A 22,067-nucleotide genomic window follows, 5' to 3' on the forward strand; every position below is an offset into this window, starting at 1 on the left:
CTCAAATGTTTTCAAAAACATTTTTGAGAGCAATGTTTTGCTGTAAATGACAGTGTGTGTGTGTGTGTGTGTGTGTGTGTGTGTGTGTGTGTGTGTTTACAACATGGCTGTCATGTTGGAAACAGCAGTAAATCAGCGCTCCGAGGGTTTGATTAGGCATGGGTCTGTTATAGAGCGGAGCGGTCATTATCCAGGAATAACAGACTGATGAATTTGGCGATTGACCAATCAGAATCAAGCATTCAACCAAGCCGTGTAATAATAAAAAATAAGAATAAATATAAAACGTCATGACATGCACAGAGCCATAGAGTATGAGACAGAGTCGACAACTCACGTTCACTTCATGGGGCCAGTCCCAGTCCAATGGCGGCTCCTCTACATAGATTTCCATTGGCGAATAGGGACAAACGGAAGTTTACGGAATGCATCAGAGTCCATTATTATTAATATTACTCTATGGCTCTGGACATGCACATAGGAGGTTTCAACCCGACGGCAATGATGTCCAAAACATGTGCGTTTGTTCTGACAGCAGTCTGTTTGCTCCCTGTGTCCCGTTGGCTGGCAGTGTGAAGTGGAGGGCGTGTGCGTCAGCGGCTGTGTGAACACCGACCCGGGGTTCTACTGTCTGCCCTGCCCCCCGCGGTACCGAGGAGCCCAGCCCTACGGCCTGGGACTGCAGAGCGCAGAGAGCACCAGGCAGGCACGTTGTCACGCTGCATGGGCTTCTTTCTGTCTCCTGTTTGGTTGGTTATTATTATTAGTGAGACACTTATAGCTTGTGGTGGTGAGAGGTCTTCAATGTCCCAGAGGAGCCACCAGGGGGTGCCAAGGGGGCCAATTGGAAAGTAGGGGAACTTTAAACATATTGAATAATATACAGTATAGCCTATAATAATTCAGAACTATATATATATATATATATAGAGAGAGAGAGAGAGGGGTTCTTTGGACATCTTATTGTCAAAAAACATTTTAATAGATCTCAAACAAGTAAAGGATCGAAAGTGACAGAGGAGTACATGGGATGGGGTAATTGGTATTTGGCATAAAAATTACTAAAACTGGGAGAAGAAACAAACAAAATATATTAAATATATATATATGTAATAATAATAATAATAATAAAACTTTATTTGTATAGCACCTTTCATGACATGAAATGCAGCTCAAAGTGCTTTACAGAACAATGGAGAAAGAAAAAGAAAAGAAAAGCAAGGCATAAACATAAAAAAGTAGAGCAGTAATGCAATAAATACAGTGAGGAAATGAATAACAAAAAATGTATATAATTATAATTAATTAATTAATTATATAATAGTCTATATATATTGAAGTGCCATCTCATCTGCAGGTGTGTGAGCCGTACAATCCGTGCACGGACAACACACACACCTGCCAGCGGCCCCACGGCCGCTGCGTGTACCTGGGCCTGGCGTCGGAGCTCCTCTACCGGTGCGTGTGCGCCGTGGGCTTCGCCGGGGACGGCTTCACGTGCGCCGAAGACACGGACCTGGACGGCTGGCCCAACCTCGGCCTGGCGTGCAAGCACAACGCCACCTACCACTGTCACAAGGTACTGCAAGCATCAGCAACGTCACCTACCACGCACGCACTAGGGCTTTAACCCATTTTGACCTGAGATCAGATTCTAAAAATGTCTTCTACATCCTGACAGTTTTCTGAAAAAGCTATGTTTCTATGTCAGTGGTTCTTCGATTTTTCAAAGATAGTAGACCTAAACACACACACACCATCCTGGCATGCATAACAATGCACACTTCAGAACTGTATTCTGGTTGGTCCTGAAGCTTTTATTGAACTGTATTCTGGTTGGTCCTGAAGCTCTTATTGAACTGTATTCTGGTTGGTCCTGAAGCTCTTATTGAACTGTGTTGTGGTTGGTCCTGAAGCTGTTATTGAACTGTATTCTGGTTGGTCCTGAAGCTCTTATTGAACTGTATTCTGGTTGGTCCTGAAGCTGTTATTGAACTGTATTCTGGTTGGTCCTGAAGCTCTTATTGAACTGTGTTGTGGTTGGTCCTGAAGCTCTTATTGAACTGTGTTGTGGTTGGTCCTGAAGCTCTTATTGAACTGCGTTCTGGTTGGTCCTGAAGCTCTTATTGAACTGTATTCTGGTTGGTCCTGAAGCTCTTATTGAACTGTGTTGTGGTTGGTCCTGAAGCTCTTATTGAACTGTGTTGTGGTTGGTCCTGAAGCTCTTATTGAACTGTGTTCTGGTTGGTCCTGAAGCTCTTATTGAACTGTGTTCTGGTTGGTCCTGAAGCTGTTATTGAACTGTGTTCTGGTTGGTCCTGAAGCTCTTATTGAACTGTATTCTGGTTGGTCCTGAAGCTCTTATTGAACTGTATTCTGGTTGGTCCTGAAGCTCTTATTGAACTGTATTCTGGTTGGTCCTGAAGCTGTTATTGAACTGTATTCTGGTTGGTCCTGAAGTTCTTATTGAACTGTGTTCTGGTTGGTCCTGAAGCTCTTATTGAACTGTGTTCTGGTTGGTCCTGAAGCTCTTATTGAACTGTGTTCTGGTTGGTCCTGATAAACGGGTGAAACTAAACCACGCCCCCTCTTCCTATTGGCTGCAGGACAACTGTCCCAACCTGCCCAACTCTGGTCAGGAGGATCTGGACAACGACGGCATGGGAGACGCCTGTGACCCCGACGATGACAACGACCTCATCCTGGACGAGCGGGTGAGACTAATTACATACATTTAGGTTCATTGATTGATTGATTGATTGATTGATTGATTGATTGACATTTCTATTCACAGTTTGTATAGAATGTATACAGTTTGTATAGAATGGGTATACAGTTCAACGAAAGTACAGGTCAATACAAAAACTGCTACGAGGATAAAACCAGAACAATGCACTAATAAGACTTGTTTACATCAGGGTCCTCCATTTTCAATTCATCAGAATATTTAAAGACATACAAATATACACTAATATGCAAAAAAGGGGGGAAAAAATCATCATATACAATTAGAAAAAGGTGGGAAAGACATGTACAGTATGGAAAAAGGGGGGGAGGGGGACGGATTGTGGTTAATGCTGGTGGGTGGGTAAGGCATGGCATACGTTAGAGTCCTTGGTGTATAGATGACGAAGAGCTGTCCAAGTACAGAGCGGACAATTGTCCGATCAATTAACCCCTCCTCGACTAAATCAACTGTAGATTTAGTCGACTAAAACTAGACAAACACTAAAACATTCCAGGGGACTAAAATGTGACTAAAACTAAAGTTTCATTCCAAAGACTATACGACTAGACTAAAATAGAAATTTTCTGCCAAAAACAACACTGATGTGGACATACAGTACATGTGTATGTCTAGTAATGAGCGGTGCTAATACCTCCGTCCAGGACAACTGCCCGCTGGCGTACAACCCTCGGCAGTTCGACTCGGACGGGGACGGCGTGGGGGACCGCTGCGACAACTGTCCCTTCGACAACAACCCCCTGCAGACGGACACCGACCACAACGGGGAGGGGGACGCCTGCAGCATCGACATGGACGGAGACGGTAGGCCGCAGGGGTTCTACACCTGTGGATGTGGGGGGACCCACATGGGGGGGGCAGCAGAGGTTCTACACCTGTGGATGTGGGGGGACCCACATGGGGGGGGGCATCAGAGCTTCTACACCTGTGGATGTGGGGGGACCCACATGGGGGGGGGCATCAGAGCTTCTACACCTGTGGATGTGGGGGGACCCACATGGGGGGGGGCATCAGAGCTTCTACACCTGTGGATGTGGGGGGACCCACATGGGGGGGGCAGCAGAGGTTCTACACCTGTGGATGTGGGGGGACCCACATGGGGGGGGGCATCAGAGCTTCTACACCTGTGGATGTGGGGGGACCCACATGGGGGGGGGCATCAGAGCTTCTACACCTGTGGATGTGGGGGGACCCACATGGGGGGGGGCAGCAGAGGTTCTACACCTGTGGATGTGGGGGGACCCACATGGGGGGGGGGCAGCAGAGCTTCTACACCTGTGGATGTGGGGGGACCCACATGGGGGGGGGGCAGCAGAGCTTCTACACCTGTGGATGTGGGGGGACCCACATCGGGGGGGGCAGCAGAGGTTCTACACCTGTGGATGTGGGGGGACCCACATGGGGGGGGGGCAGCAGAGGTTCTACACCTGTGGATGTGGGCCGACCCACATGGGTGAAAGTAACCCATTTAGGCCTGACATCGAAACAAAAGAAATGTCTTCTGAATCATGACAGTTTTCTGAAATACCTATGTTTCTATATCAGTGGTGCTCAATATTTCACGTCAAGGACCCCAAGAATTAGATAATGTAATAAGCCGCCAAAACCCCCATCTGAAAATATGCTGTTCCAGGGACCCCCCCCCCCCCCCCCCCCCAGAAGCAAAGATTTGAGTTAAAAACGTTTGCTCTGAAAGAATACATTATTCAAAGATTTGCGCCACATTTTCATGATTTTTTATTTTTTTTCATAATTAATGCTTAAAACACCAAAACGGGTTCCCGCCCAGAATGGGGTAAGAACTTTTAAGACCTTTTGTTTTTAATACATAAAAAAGAAAGACAAGAAATTACTGTATCAAAAGTAATCAACAAACATTGGCCAATTTTTTTTATTAATTGCGACAAGTTGTGAGCTTGTACAGATCTCTTATTGTCGTACAGAGGGCTTGCCTCAAAGCATAGATATTTTAAAAAATAAAATAGATGCCTCATTGGCCGCTGCAGTTCGTTGGAGCCATAATATGTGCAAGAGAAGTGCAAAGGCGCCCTGGCCAGCCGGGGACTATATGGGGACTAGGTTGGCGGAGGGTGTGTAGAGCCCAGGATCACATTAGATGATTGACACAGGGGTGAAAAATGGGTTACAAAAATCGTGGGATAAAAAATATATTTAAAAACAGAAGTGCAAAGGAAGAGTGCTGAAGGCACGCTGCATCGCTGCCCAAGGAAGGGACGTCACTCATGCGTCCCCTTTTTTCCTCCCGGAAATGTCCCTCACACCCCTCCCCTCCCCGGGGAAAATTCCGGGGAGGAAAAACGGGGACGCCTCTCACTGCCACTCAAGTGACTACTGGCCAATCACACAGCGCGTCTTTTCCGGGACTTCCATTACGCACGCTGGAAGCTGGGCAAGCTTCCACTCATGCTTCGCAAGGAATCTCGGGACAATTTTGCCACTCCCTTGAGCACATACGCTCCAGAGCCGGAAAAGGGCGTCTACCTTTATATGTCTATGGCTTATCACCCATTTCCAATGTCTGCCTACTCCCTCTGCGTCTCATTGGTGGGATATGGAAAATTCAGAAACCTGCCTACCAAATGGCATCATCAATGGGGGATGCCATCATGCTAATGGAAAAAAACAGCCTTTCTCTTACTGGAAAGTTATCGTGTGGAAATAGAAGACATTGTTCTTGCATTAATGTTTCTTTCTGTTTTTGCGTTTTATTTTATTTTATTTTATTCTATTAAATAAGACGTCATTGTCGGAGTGAATGTTTTTGGCCCACTCAATTTACAATTTACAATAATTTAGGCATTTAGCAGACTCTCTTAATCCAGAGCGACTTACATAAAATGCTATAAGTCAGTATAAAATGCTATCCAAGTCTACATTAAGTGCTATCTAAGTTACATAACTCTCTCACGTGTCTGTCTCCACAGAGGCCTTAAACCACTACGACAACTGCCCTTTGATCTACAACACCGACCAGAGAGACACCGACATGGACGCTGTGGGAGACCAGTGTGACAACTGTCCCCTTCTGCATAACCCACTACAGGTACAGTACAGACAACTGTCCCCTTCTGCATAACCCACTACAGGTACAGTAGACAACTGTCCCCTTCTGCATAACCCACTACAGGTACAGTAGACAACTGTCCCCTTCTGCATAACCCACTGCAGGTACAGTACAGACAACTGTCCCCTTCTGCATAACCCACTGCAGGTACAGTACAGACAACTGTCCCCTTCTGCATAACCCACTGCAGGTACACTAGACAACTGTCCCCTTCTGCATAACCCACTGCAGGTACAGTACAGACAACTGTCCCCTTCTGCATAACCCACTGCAGGTACAGTACAGACAACTGTCCCCTTCTGCATAACCCACTGCAGGTACAGTACAGACAACTGTCCCCTTCTGCATAACCCACTACAGGTACACTAGACAACTGTCCCCTTCTGCATAACCCACTACAGGTACAGTACAGACAACTGTCCCCTTCTGCATAACCCACTACAGGTACAGTACAGACAACTGTCCCCTTCTGCATAACCCACTGTAGGTACACTAGACAACTGTCCCCTTCTGCATAACCCACTGTAGGTACACTAGACAACTGTCCCCTTCTGCATAACCCACTACAGGTACAGTACAGACAACTGTCCCCTTCTGCATAACCCACTACAGGTACAGTACAGACAACTGTCCCCTTCTGCATAACCCACTACAGGTACAGTACAGACAACTGTCCCCTTCTGCATAACCCACTGTAGGTACACTAGACAACTGTCCCCTTCTGCATAACCCACTACAGGTACACTAGACAACTGTCCCCTTCTGCATAACCCACTGCAGGTACACTAGACAACTGTCCCCTTCTGCATAACCCACTACACCATCCTTCCATCTTAACCCATTTTGACCTGAGATCAGATTAAAAAAAAAAAGTCTTCTACATGTCTTCTGACATGTTTCAGTCAGGACAACTCAAGAATGGATGGAATATATATTTAATTATTGAATAATATTCAATAATGCTCATTTCAATGCTCATTTCAGCTTGCTCATGCTCATTCAATGCTCAATTGCTCATCTTATATTATAAGATGAGCAACACATTTATTATGGTTTGGCGATGTATTGGATCTCAGACCTTCAAGCTCGTAGCGCGCCACCGGAGCTTGTAGATCTGCTATTTTTCAATATCTAAAGCATAACATAATGCTAACACCAAAAGGGGTTCCCGCCCCAAATGGGTTAAACTGCTTATCCGTAGTCGGGTCGCGGGGGCAACTCACTACACCAGTGGTTCCCAAACTTTTTCATGTCAAGGACCCCCAAATGGACACTAATTAGCCCCCGCGGAGCCCCATTTGAAAATATATGCCAGGGACCCCCATAAGAGAAGATTTTTACGGCTCTAGCAGTGATTCTCAACCCGTTTAATTTCAAGGGGACCCCCAGTTTGACATGCATTAGTCTATACGGACCCCCCATTTAATGGCATTTCTATCTCTGAGACCCCAATTTATATTGTTAAACAGGAGGCCTAAAAACTTTTTTTTTCTTTTTTTCAAACCCCTCCAATGCATGGAGTTTGAAGATTACATCATATGGAAGCCAAGTCTATGGGATTTGTAATGTTTGTTTAGAGCACTTATGATGTAAAGAGTTTGCCAGCCAAGTCTACGGACTTTAATGTTTGTTTAGAGCACTTATGATGTAAAGAGTTTGCCAGCCAAGTCTACGGACTTTAATGTTTGTTTCGGGGCACTAAAGACTGACTGAAATAAATACAGTGGGCACCTCTCACTTCACACAAGTGTGATTTTGTTTTCTTGCTCGCCAACAGAGATATTATAAAAGAAATCACACTTGTGTGAACTGAGGGGCGCCCACTGTATTTATATCAGCCAGATGACGTCTTATGTTGCGTAGGCAATTAGCACCGGGTGAAAAATGCAAATAAATGCGTAAATAAAACGTTTAAAAACTAGGCGACCAGCACAATATATCTCAGGGTTACAGACCTGTAAGGGTCCATTTTGACCCCTGAATGTCTGTCTGCTTTGAAGAGCCTGTCTGTCTGCTGTGTAGAGCCTGTCTGTCTGCTTTGTAGAGCCTGTCTGTCTGCTGTGTAGAGCCTGTCTGTCTGCTGTGTAGAGCCTGTCCATATTAGGGACATCAACAGGCATCGACTTCCTTGATTGGCCAGCCCAACCCAACTCAGCTTTGTGGATTGGTCAAACCTTGCGTGACGTTTGTGCCACTGAACCAATATAAGTGTTAGAGCACACAACAGGACACCATTCTGTTTCACACAACGAGACTGGAAGAAGCTAATTTAAACCCAGGAGGATCTGTTGTGAGAAATGTTCTGCTGGACGCTGCATCTGAACAGAGGGCATGATAACGCCAATGAAGCTGCTGTTGCCGTGGGAGACAAAGTCTACACATTTGGAGGGTCCAGGAGGGACGGGGATGGTCAGATTGATGTTTACGTCTTCAACACGGTGCTTTTACGCTGGAGGAAGTTGACGCCAGTGACGACATTTAGAGCAGAATGTATCCCTGAGGTTCCGTCCAATCGCTGCTACCACTCAGCTGTTCTGATGGAAGATATCTATATCTGGGGAGGTTATAAATATGACACAGGGAAATACTGCAACACTCTTTATGGATTTGATGTGGACACCCACGGATGGTTCCGGCCCAAGGTTTCTGGAACCGTTCCAGAGGCGAGGAGGTCTAACTCAGCCTGTGTTTTGGGGAAGTTCATGTTTATTCATGGGGGATGCACCCAGCAGACTGTATCCACTAATGACATGTACAAGTTGGACACCAGCACAATGGTCTGGTCTTCAATTAACTCCAGAGGAACTCCACCTCCTGTTTCAGAAGGTCACTCTGCCACCATCATTGGAACAAAGATGTTTGTATTTGGAGGCTACATGTTGAGTCAGCACAACAAGGACTACAACATCAGAGTGTTTGACACAGAGACCAACCTCTGGCTGAGCACATCTTCGGCACAGCCACAGCCAGAAGTACAATGGGGTCATTCAGCCTTTACCTACAATGGAGAGCTGTACATATGTGGAGGCCGCAATATAATCCAGTACTTCAATGATCTGTGGAAGTTCAATCCACAGACCTTCTCCTGGAAGAAGGGGAAAGGCACTGGGATGTATACTAGGATGTTGCATTGTTGCATTGTGGGAGATCGTATATTCCTCTTTGAACCTGTTCACCTGTACATGTTAGACTTAAGTCCTAGTCTTAAGACGTTATGCAAGCTAGCAGTTATTCAGTACGATCTGGACCAATCAGAACTCACACACGACATCAGGTGGGAACTGGAATGCATGTATCCCGTGTTCCCGATACCAAGCTGCGCACCATGGTGGACCGGGCCTTTTGCTCAGCAGCACCACGGTTGTGGAATGGCCTCCCCATAGACCTGAGAGTGCCACAGACTGTGGAATGCTTTAAAAAAGGCCTGAAAACCTTCTTGTTCCGGAAGGCCTTTTTATGCTGAACTGTTTTTTGTTAAACCTGTTTTTAACCTTTTATGATATCATATGTTTTTAAACCTTGTAGCACTCTGAGATTCCCTGTGAATGAAAAGTGCATTATAAATAAAATGCATTATTTATTATTATTAACAAATAAAAACGAAACTATGACGGGGTCCAATGAGGGCGTGGCCTCATGTGCATCTCACACTTCATGTGACCAATCTGTCATGTCACCACACTATGATGTATCTGTGACATAATGACTCCATATTTGGGCATGGTTTCAGCCCGATCCGACTGTCATTGACTTCCATTATAAAAATGAAGTTATATTATACATGACATATAAATAAAGAAAAAAAAGGCGAAAACATATTAATCTTCATTCAGCCCCAAAAAATAGTAATTACTTCATTTGTACACTAGACCTGTAAAGGGTCCATTTGTAAACCGCCTAACATGCTGATTATTTATAATTTTTATACTAGCACCTTTTCTGTTTTCGCTCTACATTGAATATATTTTTGTGGAAAATATAACTGATCAACAAGCTCTTTCAGGTCTGCGATTTTTTTACCTGAATATACAGACGCTGGGGTTGAAGTGGTTAATAAGGACTCTCTCTCTCTCTCTCTCTCTCTTTCTGATGATGATGATGATGACCGTGATTAATGATGAGTAAGAATAAAAAAAGTCCGCACACCAATTTTAGCCTCCAATAATTGGGTAACATTTCGGGTCAAATCCCTGAAGAAGGGCTTTGGCCCTTATGAATTATTGGGAGCTGAAATTTACTTTTTTATTCTTATTCCATGACTGTCTTCAGATCCGGCACCCAGCCTACATATAGGTAATTGGATGTGCGTGTCTTTCGGCTGTTTGCTCAGCCTCTTTCGCTACGACCTTGATTAATGAATCATCTCTTCAGGGTAGCCACACGTACTGATCATTCCCTCCGAGTCTGATGAGCATCTGTTCTCAAGTCATCCAGCAGCTAACAGGGTGCAGAGGAGATGAGACAGCTCAGGGAAGAGAGACAGACAATAGCCAGAAGACGGGTTGTCAACACATAGACAGTAGAACAACCTAGCAATAGAACAGAACCAGTACTTGTACTACACACATTTTGCATGTTCTCCGTGTGTAGACTGTGTGTACCCTAGGGTAGGTAGGTAGGTACCCTCACAAACACATGCAGTAATACTCTTCTCTATACTGCCTCCCCCTGGTCAGCCCGGGCGCCTGATGGAGGGGAAAAGAATGGGTTGCAATAACGTGTTCCGTCCACACGCTACGACCTAATAACAGGTGTCAGGTGATAAGAAGCGGCCTGCTCACATTGAAGGAAGCATGAGCTCAGTTCAGGGCTCTCCCCAGGTTGGCTGAGGGAGAGTAGCACCCAGGATTACAGCTTGCGTGGGCGATTGGCACCGGGTGAAAAATGAGTTACAAAATCGTGGGATAAATAATTTAGGAGCATAACAGTGGAACACACTGTATCGCCATCCTATAGTCAATGTGGAAAGTGTTAACAGACTAGCGCATTTACTCAGACAAGTACTGTACAATTTTAAAGTACTATTTATTGTACTTTTTTCATTGATAATTTCCATTTTTCAATACTTTATTACTCCACACCATAATTTGATGACCGGGTCATCGGTCAATATAGGAGACTTTAAAGGGATATTTCGGACATTCGCATTCCTAAGCCAATATTACTTACTTAAAAAAGAAAAGTAAGCCGTATTTTATACTTTGTTTAGCTACTAGTACTAAAGAAAATAGCCAATCTAGCTCCAAACCAAATTTGTGATCTGTATCCTGAAGCACTTGTTGTGGAGTTTTCTCAAGTTTGCGCATCCACTATTGTTTGTGTTCAAGACATTTCTTGGAAAATGTGAATACAAATAAAGATGTGTGTGTGTGTGTGTGTGTGTGTGTGTGCGTGCGTGCGTGCGTGCGTGCGTGCGTGCGTGCGTGCGTTGCGTGCATGCCTGCGTGCGTGCGTGCGTGCCTGCGTGCGTGTACCCAGCTCGACTCCGACAACGACCTGGTGGGCGACGCGTGTGACGACAACGAGGACATCGACGAGGACGGCCTCCAGAACTCTCTGGACAACTGTCCCTACGTGGCCAACAGCAACCAGGCCGACCACGACGGGGACGGGCGGGGCGACGCCTGTGACCACGACGACGACAACGACGGCGTGCCCGACGACAGAGACAACTGCAGGCTGGTGGCCAACAGGGACCAGCTGGACACTGACGGTCTGTATACTACCTAGTACTGTACTAACTGATGGTCTGTATACTACCTAATTACAGTATTAAGTAACTGCAGGCTGGTGGCCAACAGGGACCAGCTGGACACTGACGGTCTGTGTACTACCTAGTACTGTACTAACTGATGGTCTGTGTACTACCTAATTACAGTATTAACCCATTCTGACCTGAGATCAGATTTTTAAAAAAATGTCAGTCGCTCTTCGATTTTTCAAAGAAAGCAGACCTACAAGCTCGTAGTGTGCCACTCCATTGGTTTACATATTTGGTTCGCTTTACAACGTCCTGTGTGAACACTAAACAGACCAAAATCTAAATGCAACAATTTAATCCCTGATCCGAACCTTCTATCACCGTCTTGGGTGTGAAAGCGCCTTAACGAAATGAACACTATCTAGCATAGTGATTCCCATTTTTGCTTCCATTTGTAGCCATTTATTTTAGCCCCTTTTCTCCCAAATTTAGTATTTATTATATGCCAATTTATTCCTCCCACATTTTTGTTTTGCCATTGCCAGTAAGGAGCTTCCATCCATCATAAAAATCACTTCTACCACTTTAGCCCTATTTCATACTTGGACTACCACGGTATTATGGAAAATAGCCAATCTTCAAGCTCACAATGCAGATCTGGTTATTCAAACACATACATTAACTGGTAGGCGTCGGTAATTCGAGGGTCCTTGACATGAAAATGTTTGAGAACTAAACTGTTCTACACATTCATTCACAAACGAGGGCTGTGGAACAGTGTTGTTTGGTGCAGCACATTTTGATTTTAGTTTTAGTCATAGTCTCTTGTGTGGGTTGACAGGAGTCAACCCACAGAGCCCAGAATCTGGTTCTCCCAGTCCTGGCAGAGTAGTTCCAGAGCAACGGATTGTGTGGCCTTGCCCAAATGGGACTGATCGAGGGTAGCTACTGGGATGTAAGTCGGGACTTGATCACCCCCGGCTGGGTCACCTGAGTGAGGGGTGTGATGTTCGAGAGACCCAAAACCCTGATGACCTTAGGATACATCACTGATGATGATACGTCCGAGGTGCACCCATGCAATGTTTTCTTTTGCATTTTTTGAGCTTGTAGATCTGCTATTTTCAACATGCAACCAAGTGTCAAAAAAATGACTTCTACTGGATGTCTTGTCCACTATTCCCTTCCTAACGTTAAAACTAGACTAACATTTTTAGTCTAGTTTTTATTTGTTGACGAAATTGTCAGTATATTTAGTCTTAGTTTCAGTCATCATAGCTTAGTTTTCATTTCGTTTCCATTTCGTTTTCGTCAGTGAAAAAAAGGTAGCCGACGAACATTTTTCGTCTTAGTTTCAGTCGACGGAATCAACACTGCTGCGCAACCCATAAATCAAATGTGGATCGAGGGCTGATGAAATCACGTCTTATCCAACCCTACCGGCTCACCACTATATCGTGTTATCGTACAAACATTGCATTAATTTGCATAGATATGGAAAATGGCACTTTCTTAAATTCTGTGATGAATGGATTTGTCGGTCCGTTCATTCTGGTGCTAGAATCCATGACAACTAATCCAGTAAGAATGCACGGAGTCAGGAATGCTCCCGGTCACATTCGTGTTTGACATTCAGCGCTGCATAATGGAACTTTATTAAAGCCAGTCTTGTGATTAATCTGGGAATGACAAAATTCATCTGACGTCTATGTTTTTCTTTCTTCCCCTCTCTAGCTATCTCCCCCCATCATCCATTTAGTTTCTCATCTATTTAGCTTGCTCATCCATCACAAAGAATTCGGGATTCGTTTTGAGTCCCACTGGCGGCGTGGGTCTCTAATGGTTTGGTTGGTTCCGTCCGTCCGTCCGTCCGTCCATCTGTTCTGGTCTGATTATGGTCCCCACGTAATATCTCACCATCCATCTGCTGGATTAACATGGACGTTTTTCTGTGCCCCTATGTGAACCCAGCTCAGTGGCCTTGTGGTTAGAGTGTCCGCCCTGAGACTGGGAGGTCGGGGTTCGATCCCCGGCCGGGTCATACCAAAGACTCTAAAAATGGTGCCTCCCAGTGCCTCCCTGCTTGACACTCAGCATCAAGGGTTGTATTGGGGTTAAGTCTCTGCGACATACTAGCGTCATGTCCAGGGGGTGTACTTGTACATCAAGCTGCCTCACGCTACAGAAACAGGAGATAGGCTCCTGCCCTATGGGCCTCATGGCTCGGCAAGGCTACTTACTTACTTATGTGAACCCAGCATGGCCCCTACTGGTCTGCTGGATTAACATGGACGTTTCTGTGCCCCTATGTGAACCCAGCATGGCCTCTACTGGTCCTATGTGAACCCAGCATGGCCTCTACTGGTCCCATGTGAACCCAGCATGGCCTCTACTGGTCCTATGTGAACCCAGCATGGCCTCTACTGGTCCCATGTGAACCCAGCATGGCCTCTACTGGTCCTATGTGAACCCAGCATGGCCCCTACTGGTCCTATGTGAACCCAGCATGGCCTCTACTGGTCCTATGTGAACCCAGCATGGCCCCGGGCCCTACTGGTCTTGGTGACGCCACTGGCCCTTTCCTCTATAATCAGTGGTTCCCAAACTTTTTCATGTCAACTTCTTTTTCGTGTCAAATTGACACTAATTAGCCCACGGACCCCCATTTGAAAAGATATGCCAGGGACCCCCATAAGAGAAGATTTTTATGGCTCTAGCCTCTAGCAGTGATTCTCAACTCGTTTAATTTCAAGGACATTGGTTAGACCAGTCATTTAGTCCTACAACATATCTCAAACCCTCACCCTAACCCTAACCTCCCACAGGGCAGCACACCTAAACTAGCAATAGGATACATCAAACTAGCAATAGGATACATGTTCAATCTTAGTGTTAAGTCAAAGTTAAAGATGCAATTTCTTCAACTGGCTGGCTGTATTGCTACCAAAATGTATTATAACTATAATACAAATGTTTTGCTTGTGTTTCACACATCGCAGATTAGGACTTTGCCTAAAAACAATGTTACAGTCGTGAAATTTAGTTCATTTAGCTCTTAATGCACCGCCATCAGGCCAGAATTGTCTTTTTTTTGCACACATTTCACTCTCAAATAAGATATCTCTGCTGGCTGTGTACCTTAATTAGACTCGACTGATTTTGGTGACCCAGTGGCCTTTTTTCCTCTAGTGTCACCTTTTAGGTCAAAACATTTAATTGTTTTCCCCCCCAGTTTATAGCCTGGATTTAGATGTCACACAACTCCAATCGTCTGGCATATGTGTGACTATGTGAACCCTTTTGACTGAGCGATCCATGATCTATCTTTTAGCACCCCCCTCAGGGCAAAACGTCAACCTCTTAGTTAGCTCACACTAGCAGGCTGAGGAACATCTTTCCCCCACAGGCCATCAGACCTTTCACTGTTACATAACAGTGAAAAGTACCCGTGCAATAGCTCTGTATTTTGCACTATGCACTTTCTTAGACTGATATTCTCGCTCTATGTTCATTGTTCATCGAGTGTTTTAGGTTGTTTTCATAATGTTTATTGAATTGGATCTTCCGAGCGTACGTTTTTCCACATGTATGTACCTAAAGTGAATCTTTTTCCCACAAGATATCTCATAATCTAATGAATACATTCCAGGATTGTCCCTAGTGATTTTTGGTGAAACCATAAGGCCACCATTCAGCCACTTTCCAAGGAGCAGCAGAGAATCCAGATTTGTTTTGGATGTCTGACTTGCTGTAGGCCTGTGTTAAGTTGGCTGTTCACTAAGGAAACCTTTCCTTTAGGAAAATTCATATAGAAGGCAATAAGGCATGCATGTTGCGCTGAAGAACTATGTATCCGTAACTGTTGAAGTATTTTGTTTGTGGTGTATCTTGGTGGTGTGTCGTGTGTGTATGTTATGTAAATGTGTGTATTGTAAGCCTTTGTGGGCTGGGCATCTTGTGGTGCAGGACAGACTTAAAAAAATCACACTCTTGTGAAGTGAGGAGTGCTCTTATCATCATACATCATCACAATCAAACTAATCACATTCCGTAACAAAGCTGTGCATAGGAGGGGATAGCGCCTCTCAAAAACAAATCAGACCATAATATGAAGTGAACGGTGCCTTTGGAGTCAAGCACGAGGATTGCAATGACCGCTCCTTCCTGGCCTGTGCGTGCGTGCGTTAATTCTCTGTCTCTTAATTGTCTCTCCCTGCAGGCAACGGCTGCGGTGACGCGTGTCAGGACGACTTTGACAACGACAGCATCCCCGACGCTCTGGACCCCTGTCCGCACAACCGCGACATCGGGCTGACGGACTTCAGGAAGTTCCAGGTGGTTCTGTTGGACCCGCGGGGCACCACCCAGTCCGACCCGTTCTGGGTGATCCGAAGCCAGGGCACCGAGCTGCTGCAGACCGCCAACTCAGATCCTGGCATCGCCATTGGTGAGACCCCCCCCCCCCCCCTCTCAATTTGTTTTAACGTACATGGTAGTGTTTCAGATTTCAGATTGATTGAATTCAATTTAGAAGCACTGTATAAACTAGTACTTGCGCGCTCTGCTCAAGTAACAAGTTGTATCAAGATGGGAATAACAAGCTTGCAGATCTGCTATTTTTCAATAGCTAAAGTAAAGGGTTCCCGGTTAATGGTCTCACTGTCTGTGTTCTGGACGTGGTCAGGATACGACCGGTTCAACGCGGTGGACTTCAGCGCCACGTTCTACGTGAACACCGACCGGGACGACGACTACGCGGGCGTCGTGTTCGCCTACCAGTCCAGCAGACGCTTCTACGTGGTCATGTGGAAGCAGGTGCGGACCACCCACCCACACAGTGTGGTTTTTGGCAGTACATTTTTTTAGTCGACTGTGTCATGAGATTTTAGTCGACTAAATCTACAGTTGATTTAGTTGACTAAAATGTATTTTGGCGAGCCTTGATGCCGTCGTAATGGCAGATGTTACACTTGCTAAAAATAGCAGATGTACAAGCTTGTAGATCTGCTATTTTCAGCATGCAACCAAGTCTTGTCCACTAGTCCCTTCCTAAGATTTTAGTCTAGTTTTTATTTGTTGACGAAATTCTCAGTATATTTAGTCTTAGTTTTAGTCACCATAGCTTAGTTTTCATTTAGTTTCCATTTAGTTTTCGTTTTTCGTCTTAGTTTTAGTCGACGACATTAACACTGCACCCACACGACTCCCCCACACACCCACACACCTCCCCTAACCAATCAACCAACCCACACACCTCCCCTAACCAATCAACCAACCCACACGCCTCCCTATAACCAATCAACCAACCCACACGCCTCCCTATAACCAATCAACCAACCCACACGCCTCCCCTAACCAATCACCCAACCCACACGCCTCCCCTAACCAATCACCCACCCACACGCTGCGTCCCTCTTCTTGCATCATACAACACAAGGCCACCACATGGCTGGTATACACGATCTCACACCTCCTGCTGAAACAAACATGGTGTCAATTCATCCGTAATGACAGTAGAGAGGACCAGGGATCATTGTTCCAGGGTGACTGTTAAGCTAAACGTTCGCTCAATGCTGCACAAATTGCCTTGTGGGCACTGTACACATTATGGCCCTGGCCGGCTCCCAACAACACTCTCTCTGCTGCTTTGCCAATTTCCAGCAAACGGCTGTATATTTTTCTTCCCGGTGACAATGCCAATGTCAATAGGTGTGTCGGCGCAGCTAATGGTGGGATAAATTACTCTGTTTCTCCTCGCTCACATTTTGACTAAAACGTCCACTTAACCACTTTGAGTCCCTATTCTGGGGGGGGGGCGAACACGCCGCGAACATAGATAGTGATACAGTAGCACATCTACAAGCGCTGTGAGTTTGTACATCGGCAAAGAGATTTGATGTAGTATTTGATTGATTGATTGAATACTTTATTAAGCAGAAATGGAAACAGTACAGAGTACAGACAAACCATTCAGGTCCTGGGTATTCAATTCATAATCATGACATGAAAAAGAACAAAATTCAAATCATCATTTAAAAAAACAAAAGGCATGTACTGTTCCCCCTCCCCTCAGGTTAGGGTGACTAGATCCAAAGTGTTCATTTGAGGGACAGAAGTATCACTTGTGTGGGTGTGGGACGGGACAGGACGGGACGGAGGGCGGGGTAGCACCTTATTACGTCTTAAAACCTTTGATTCTTGTAAACAAAATTAAATAAGAAGGTTGCCTCTTATATCTGACATATTGCACAATGCTCAGATTAGGAGCCCAAATTTGGAGCTCTGGCTCATGGATTTACGACTTATTTTGGTATTGTCATTAACACCTGAATGCAGCCTGACTACTGACCAGTAATGTAAACCAACCAGAATCTCAACTGAGAATACAGGTTCTGTTTCAAGCTCCGTCTATAAAGAGACACAATGTGGCCGTGCAGTTCAAACCTGTCACCCTGCACTGCAGAGCCACTATTACATAGACTTCATAGACAAGCACTCACTCACTGTTGTTGTTCTGTAGCTGCTGATGCCCTTTTAGGATGACCAGAATCAAATTAAAACAAACATTAAACTAAAAACAAACATTAAAACATAGGAGCTGCTAGCACCCCTCAAAAAAGGGAAAAACATGTACAGTATGTGGAAAAAAGGAGTGGGTGGGGGGGAACTCTGATTTTTATTACGGGGACCCGTTTCGATGCGTAGGTGCTCTTTGAGAGCGGTTTTGAAGGAGTCAATATGTATTCATATAATCTTAATGGCTGTTGGTAGGGTGTTGTTCCCAGACCTACATTACAATTAAGCTCACAATACAGCAAATAGCTGATCTATATACAGGGTAAAAATGGTTTAAATATTTACTAATTTCGTTGGGGGACCCCCTTATTGACACCATTGGGGGTTCCTGGGAATCCCCCTTTGAGAACCACAGATTCCACAGATAAATCCAAATACTGCCAATCATCTGTTGCTTCTGTGCTCTGTGATCGAGTAGTGATGTATCTCTCTACAGATTTGCACTGCAGCCCTCGGCCATTTACATGCATCATTTAACTCGCCCCCTCTACTCTCTCTCTCTTTGTGTGTGTGTGTGTGTGTGTGTGTGTGTGTGTGTGTGTGTGTGTGTGTGCGTGCGTGTGTGTGTGTGTGTGTGTGTGTGTGTGTGTGTGCGTGTGCGTGTGCGTGTGCGTGTGCGTGTGCGTGTGCGTGTGCGTGTGCGTGTGCGTGTGCGTGTGCGTGTGTGATCAGGTGTCTCAGGCCTACTGGGAGAAGAAGCCGTCCAAGGCGTTTGCCACAGCTGGGGTTTCTCTGAAATTGGTCAACTCGACCACGGGACCCGGCATGTACCTCCGCAATGCCCTGTGGCACACCGGGAACACCAGGAAACAGGCACGCTTGGCTCCAACCATTCTCCTTTCTATCTAATCTATACATTTCAGAGGTAGAGTAGAGACCATGCAGTGTCATATGATTGCTTGAACCCAGGTACAGACAGGAGACAGACAAGAAGGAGTTGCAGTTTTAGAATATAGATTTATTTATACTTCTTCTGACATGAGGAGCAGAGCTGAGTAGAGGCAGGTGACGTGAGGCAGGCAACTTGGCAAGCGTCCAGTTCCAGGGTGGTTCAAGGTCACTGTGAAGACAGGAGGGTAGAATTAAGTATAACAGAAGAGCACACTGAGGTAGAATGATGCTGCTAGCCCGGGTGGAACATGACTGACTAGGTCCAACAGAGACGGATGATCTGGCAGGGCGTGGAGGGTTGAACCAGGCTTTAATAGTTGTTGCTGATTGGTTGCCTCCGCCTCCTCTCCTGCACCTCTGTCTCCACTCTATATAATAGAGGATAGGTTAGAAAGAAGGGGAGGAAGACCGGTTAGGTGTGGCAGACGTGACATGCAGTGGTCAGCCCACGAACGGTACGTCATGTTCGTGTGGCCTTTTTGTCGGGTTTAACCTTTATTTTAGCAGGTTAGCCACACCTAACTAGTATTACAACTAGTTAGCTGTTGCTAACTAAAATATAACATCGTTATCCGTTTCAATTTATCAATTTTAATTTTAAAATGTCTTTCTTTTCCAATGTTTTTTTTTTAAAACCTTACATTTATGAATGCATCCAGCGGGGCATCACAATGAAATTTCAAATTAGCCATAGCTTAATGTGTTAATTCCACGACCGCATACTGTATATTGGTATCGGTTGGTATCGGGTGATATCGGGATAACGGAAGTGAAGAGTTGGACAATATCAGGATATCGGCAAAAATGTCAATTTCGGACATCCCTAATTACAACAATATGCCACTTACGCCGATCTCACACTTTGCAATGTTGTCCAATGAAATCTGTATCTGAGTATGTTAAGAACTTACAATTGGGGTGGTTGGATTTTGTCTCCCTGCTCTTCTTTTGACACATTTAGATTTTGACCAAATTAAATCATGGTCAAGATTCATGGTAAAAAAAAGGAAGAAAATAAATCAGCACTTGAGTGGGAAACCAGTTTCATGTCTGGGGTAGAAGAGGAAACTTATACATTCAGTAGTGCTGCTTTAAAACTCACCACAAACACGAGATAAAAACACACGCATCCTGTAGTATGCATGTGCAAGTACGTTATAAGTGTTTGTGTCTGTTTGCATTGGATATGGTCCTGAGCTGATTGAGTCATGTTGGACCCGCGCTGCACAGAACAAAGGAAATTCCTCGCATGAACCTTCATTCTTGGCTGCATGAATCGTTGAGACCACCACACTTATATTCTGTGAGGCATGCTGGGTAATTTAATTCTCATGCCTTAACCCATTCTGAACGGGAGCCCATTTTGGTGTAAGCATCATGTTAATGCTTTAGCTATTGAAAAATAGCAGATCTACAAGCTCATAGCGCGCCACCGAGTGGCGCGCTACGAGCTTGTAGGTCTGCTATTTTAGAAAAAACGAAGAGCGACTGACATTTTTAGAAACTGATCTCAGGTCAGAAGGAAAACTGTCAGGATGTAGTAGACATTTTTAGAATCTGATCTCAGGTCAGAAAGGGTTAAATAAATGATGCACCGTTGTTGTTGTACTATACTTCCACTTTGAACACAGATAATTGGGACCTCCGCCCTGCTGCGTGCGCTGGCGTCCGTATTATATGTTGTTGTAGTTTTGCAATATTTATATAAGTATATAAGAAAATCTAAAAGTTGTAGTTTCGTTTTTATTTACTTTTAGTCATTAGTCAGGTGTTATGAGGATAGCCTAGCAGCTTGATTTATAGCCTACTGTAGCAGCAGCAAAACAAAAAATAGGATGAAAGAATGCATTACATAAATCAGATATTATGTGTAAATAAAGGTAGTTCCGCTTCATTTTAGTTTTAGGTTTAACTTTGGTTTAGAATTTTGTTTCAGTTAACTTACATTCTTTTAGTCTTCGTTTTAGTCAATGTATAACCCTATATAACTGTAATAATATCTGTCTGTCTGTCTGTCTGAAAGGTGAAAACGCTTTGGCATGACCCCAACAAGATCGGCTGGAAGGCCTTCACTGCCTATCGTATGCACCTCATCCACAGACCCAAGACAGGATTCATGAGGTACCATGGCCTTCACTTAATGTATATGACGTCTGGGGGGAGGTCCGGGGGGTATAATTCAATACGAACAGTATGTTAACATTGACCCTGGCTTTCTATAAATACATTTTTAAAATGCAAAAATACAGCAAAAATATGCTTATTTACCATATGATGATATGAGTCATTTTGACAACCTTTTCCACCGGGGTTGAACTAGTTTGGTTCTCCCCCCCATTGTTTCCACTGAAAATGAATTGGTTCAGAACCCTAAATGTTGGTTCGGAACTGGAACCGAAAAATGGCCACCGGTTCCGTGAAAGCAGCAAGGTTCCAAGAATCTAGAATGGAACCAGTTGGTTATTTCAGTGGAAAAAGGGGCCAAATGTGTACCATGTTGTGTCCTCTGCTGTCCCCTCCAGGGTGGTGATCTACGAGGGCAGAGACATCCTGTCCGACTCGGGGCCGGTGTACGACCACACGCTGGCCGGAGGCCGGCTGGGGCTGTTCGTGTTCTCCCAGGAGCATGTGCTCTTCTCAGACCTGAGATACGAGTGCCGAGGTTGGTATGAAAGCCTTGTTGTCAGTGCTGCCAAGTATACTCTTGATTTTCTGAACCCATTAACAACAAACAGCTGACCTGGCATTAGAGCACCCAGCAGGGACGTGCAGAGCGTGTTAAGAGGGGCAGGGGGTGTGTAATAATTGATGGAAAATACGTCTTTAATGTATAGGTGGAAACAGAAAAGGCACTAGTCTAGTAGAGCCCTGAGAGGACTCCGTTTAAGAGAAGTGGTTAACAGTATATCTAAATCCACAAAGTAACTAGTATTAAAGCTGTAAAAATGGTACACCATTCGCCCTCCGAGATGAGTTACTTTCCTCCGCTGGCCTGGCTGTTTGGTGCATGCAGTATTTCACTGTTGCTATGTTAAGTGCATAAAGAGTCCGCCTCGCATGCTGTCGAC

At 45.0% G+C, this 22,067-nt stretch overlaps 1 protein-coding gene across 2 annotated transcripts in view; it reads left to right on the plus strand.

Moving 5' to 3' along the window:
- Positions 1 to 22,067, plus strand: part of LOC308332625 (thrombospondin-2-like) — a 42,399-nt gene that overhangs the window by 18,501 nt on the left and 1,831 nt on the right. For both annotated transcript variants that reach the window (XM_080788613.1, XM_080788614.1), the window contains 11 exons: positions 572 to 706; positions 1,358 to 1,579; positions 2,607 to 2,714; positions 3,391 to 3,550; positions 5,692 to 5,810; positions 11,310 to 11,544; positions 15,752 to 15,979; positions 16,217 to 16,347; positions 18,781 to 18,921; positions 21,023 to 21,120; positions 21,522 to 21,661. In XM_080788613.1, the coding sequence (XP_080644739.1) occupies positions 572 to 706; positions 1,358 to 1,579; positions 2,607 to 2,714; positions 3,391 to 3,550; positions 5,692 to 5,810; positions 11,310 to 11,544; positions 15,752 to 15,979; positions 16,217 to 16,347; positions 18,781 to 18,921; positions 21,023 to 21,120; positions 21,522 to 21,661 (1,717 nt within the window). The remainder of the gene's footprint in view (positions 1 to 571; positions 707 to 1,357; positions 1,580 to 2,606; positions 2,715 to 3,390; positions 3,551 to 5,691; positions 5,811 to 11,309; positions 11,545 to 15,751; positions 15,980 to 16,216; positions 16,348 to 18,780; positions 18,922 to 21,022; positions 21,121 to 21,521; positions 21,662 to 22,067) is intronic.

The sequence above is a fragment of the Protomyctophum bolini genome (assembly GCF_963924005.1).
Source record: "Protomyctophum bolini genome assembly, chromosome: 18".
Lineage (NCBI taxonomy): Eukaryota > Metazoa > Chordata > Actinopteri > Myctophiformes > Myctophidae > Protomyctophum > Protomyctophum bolini.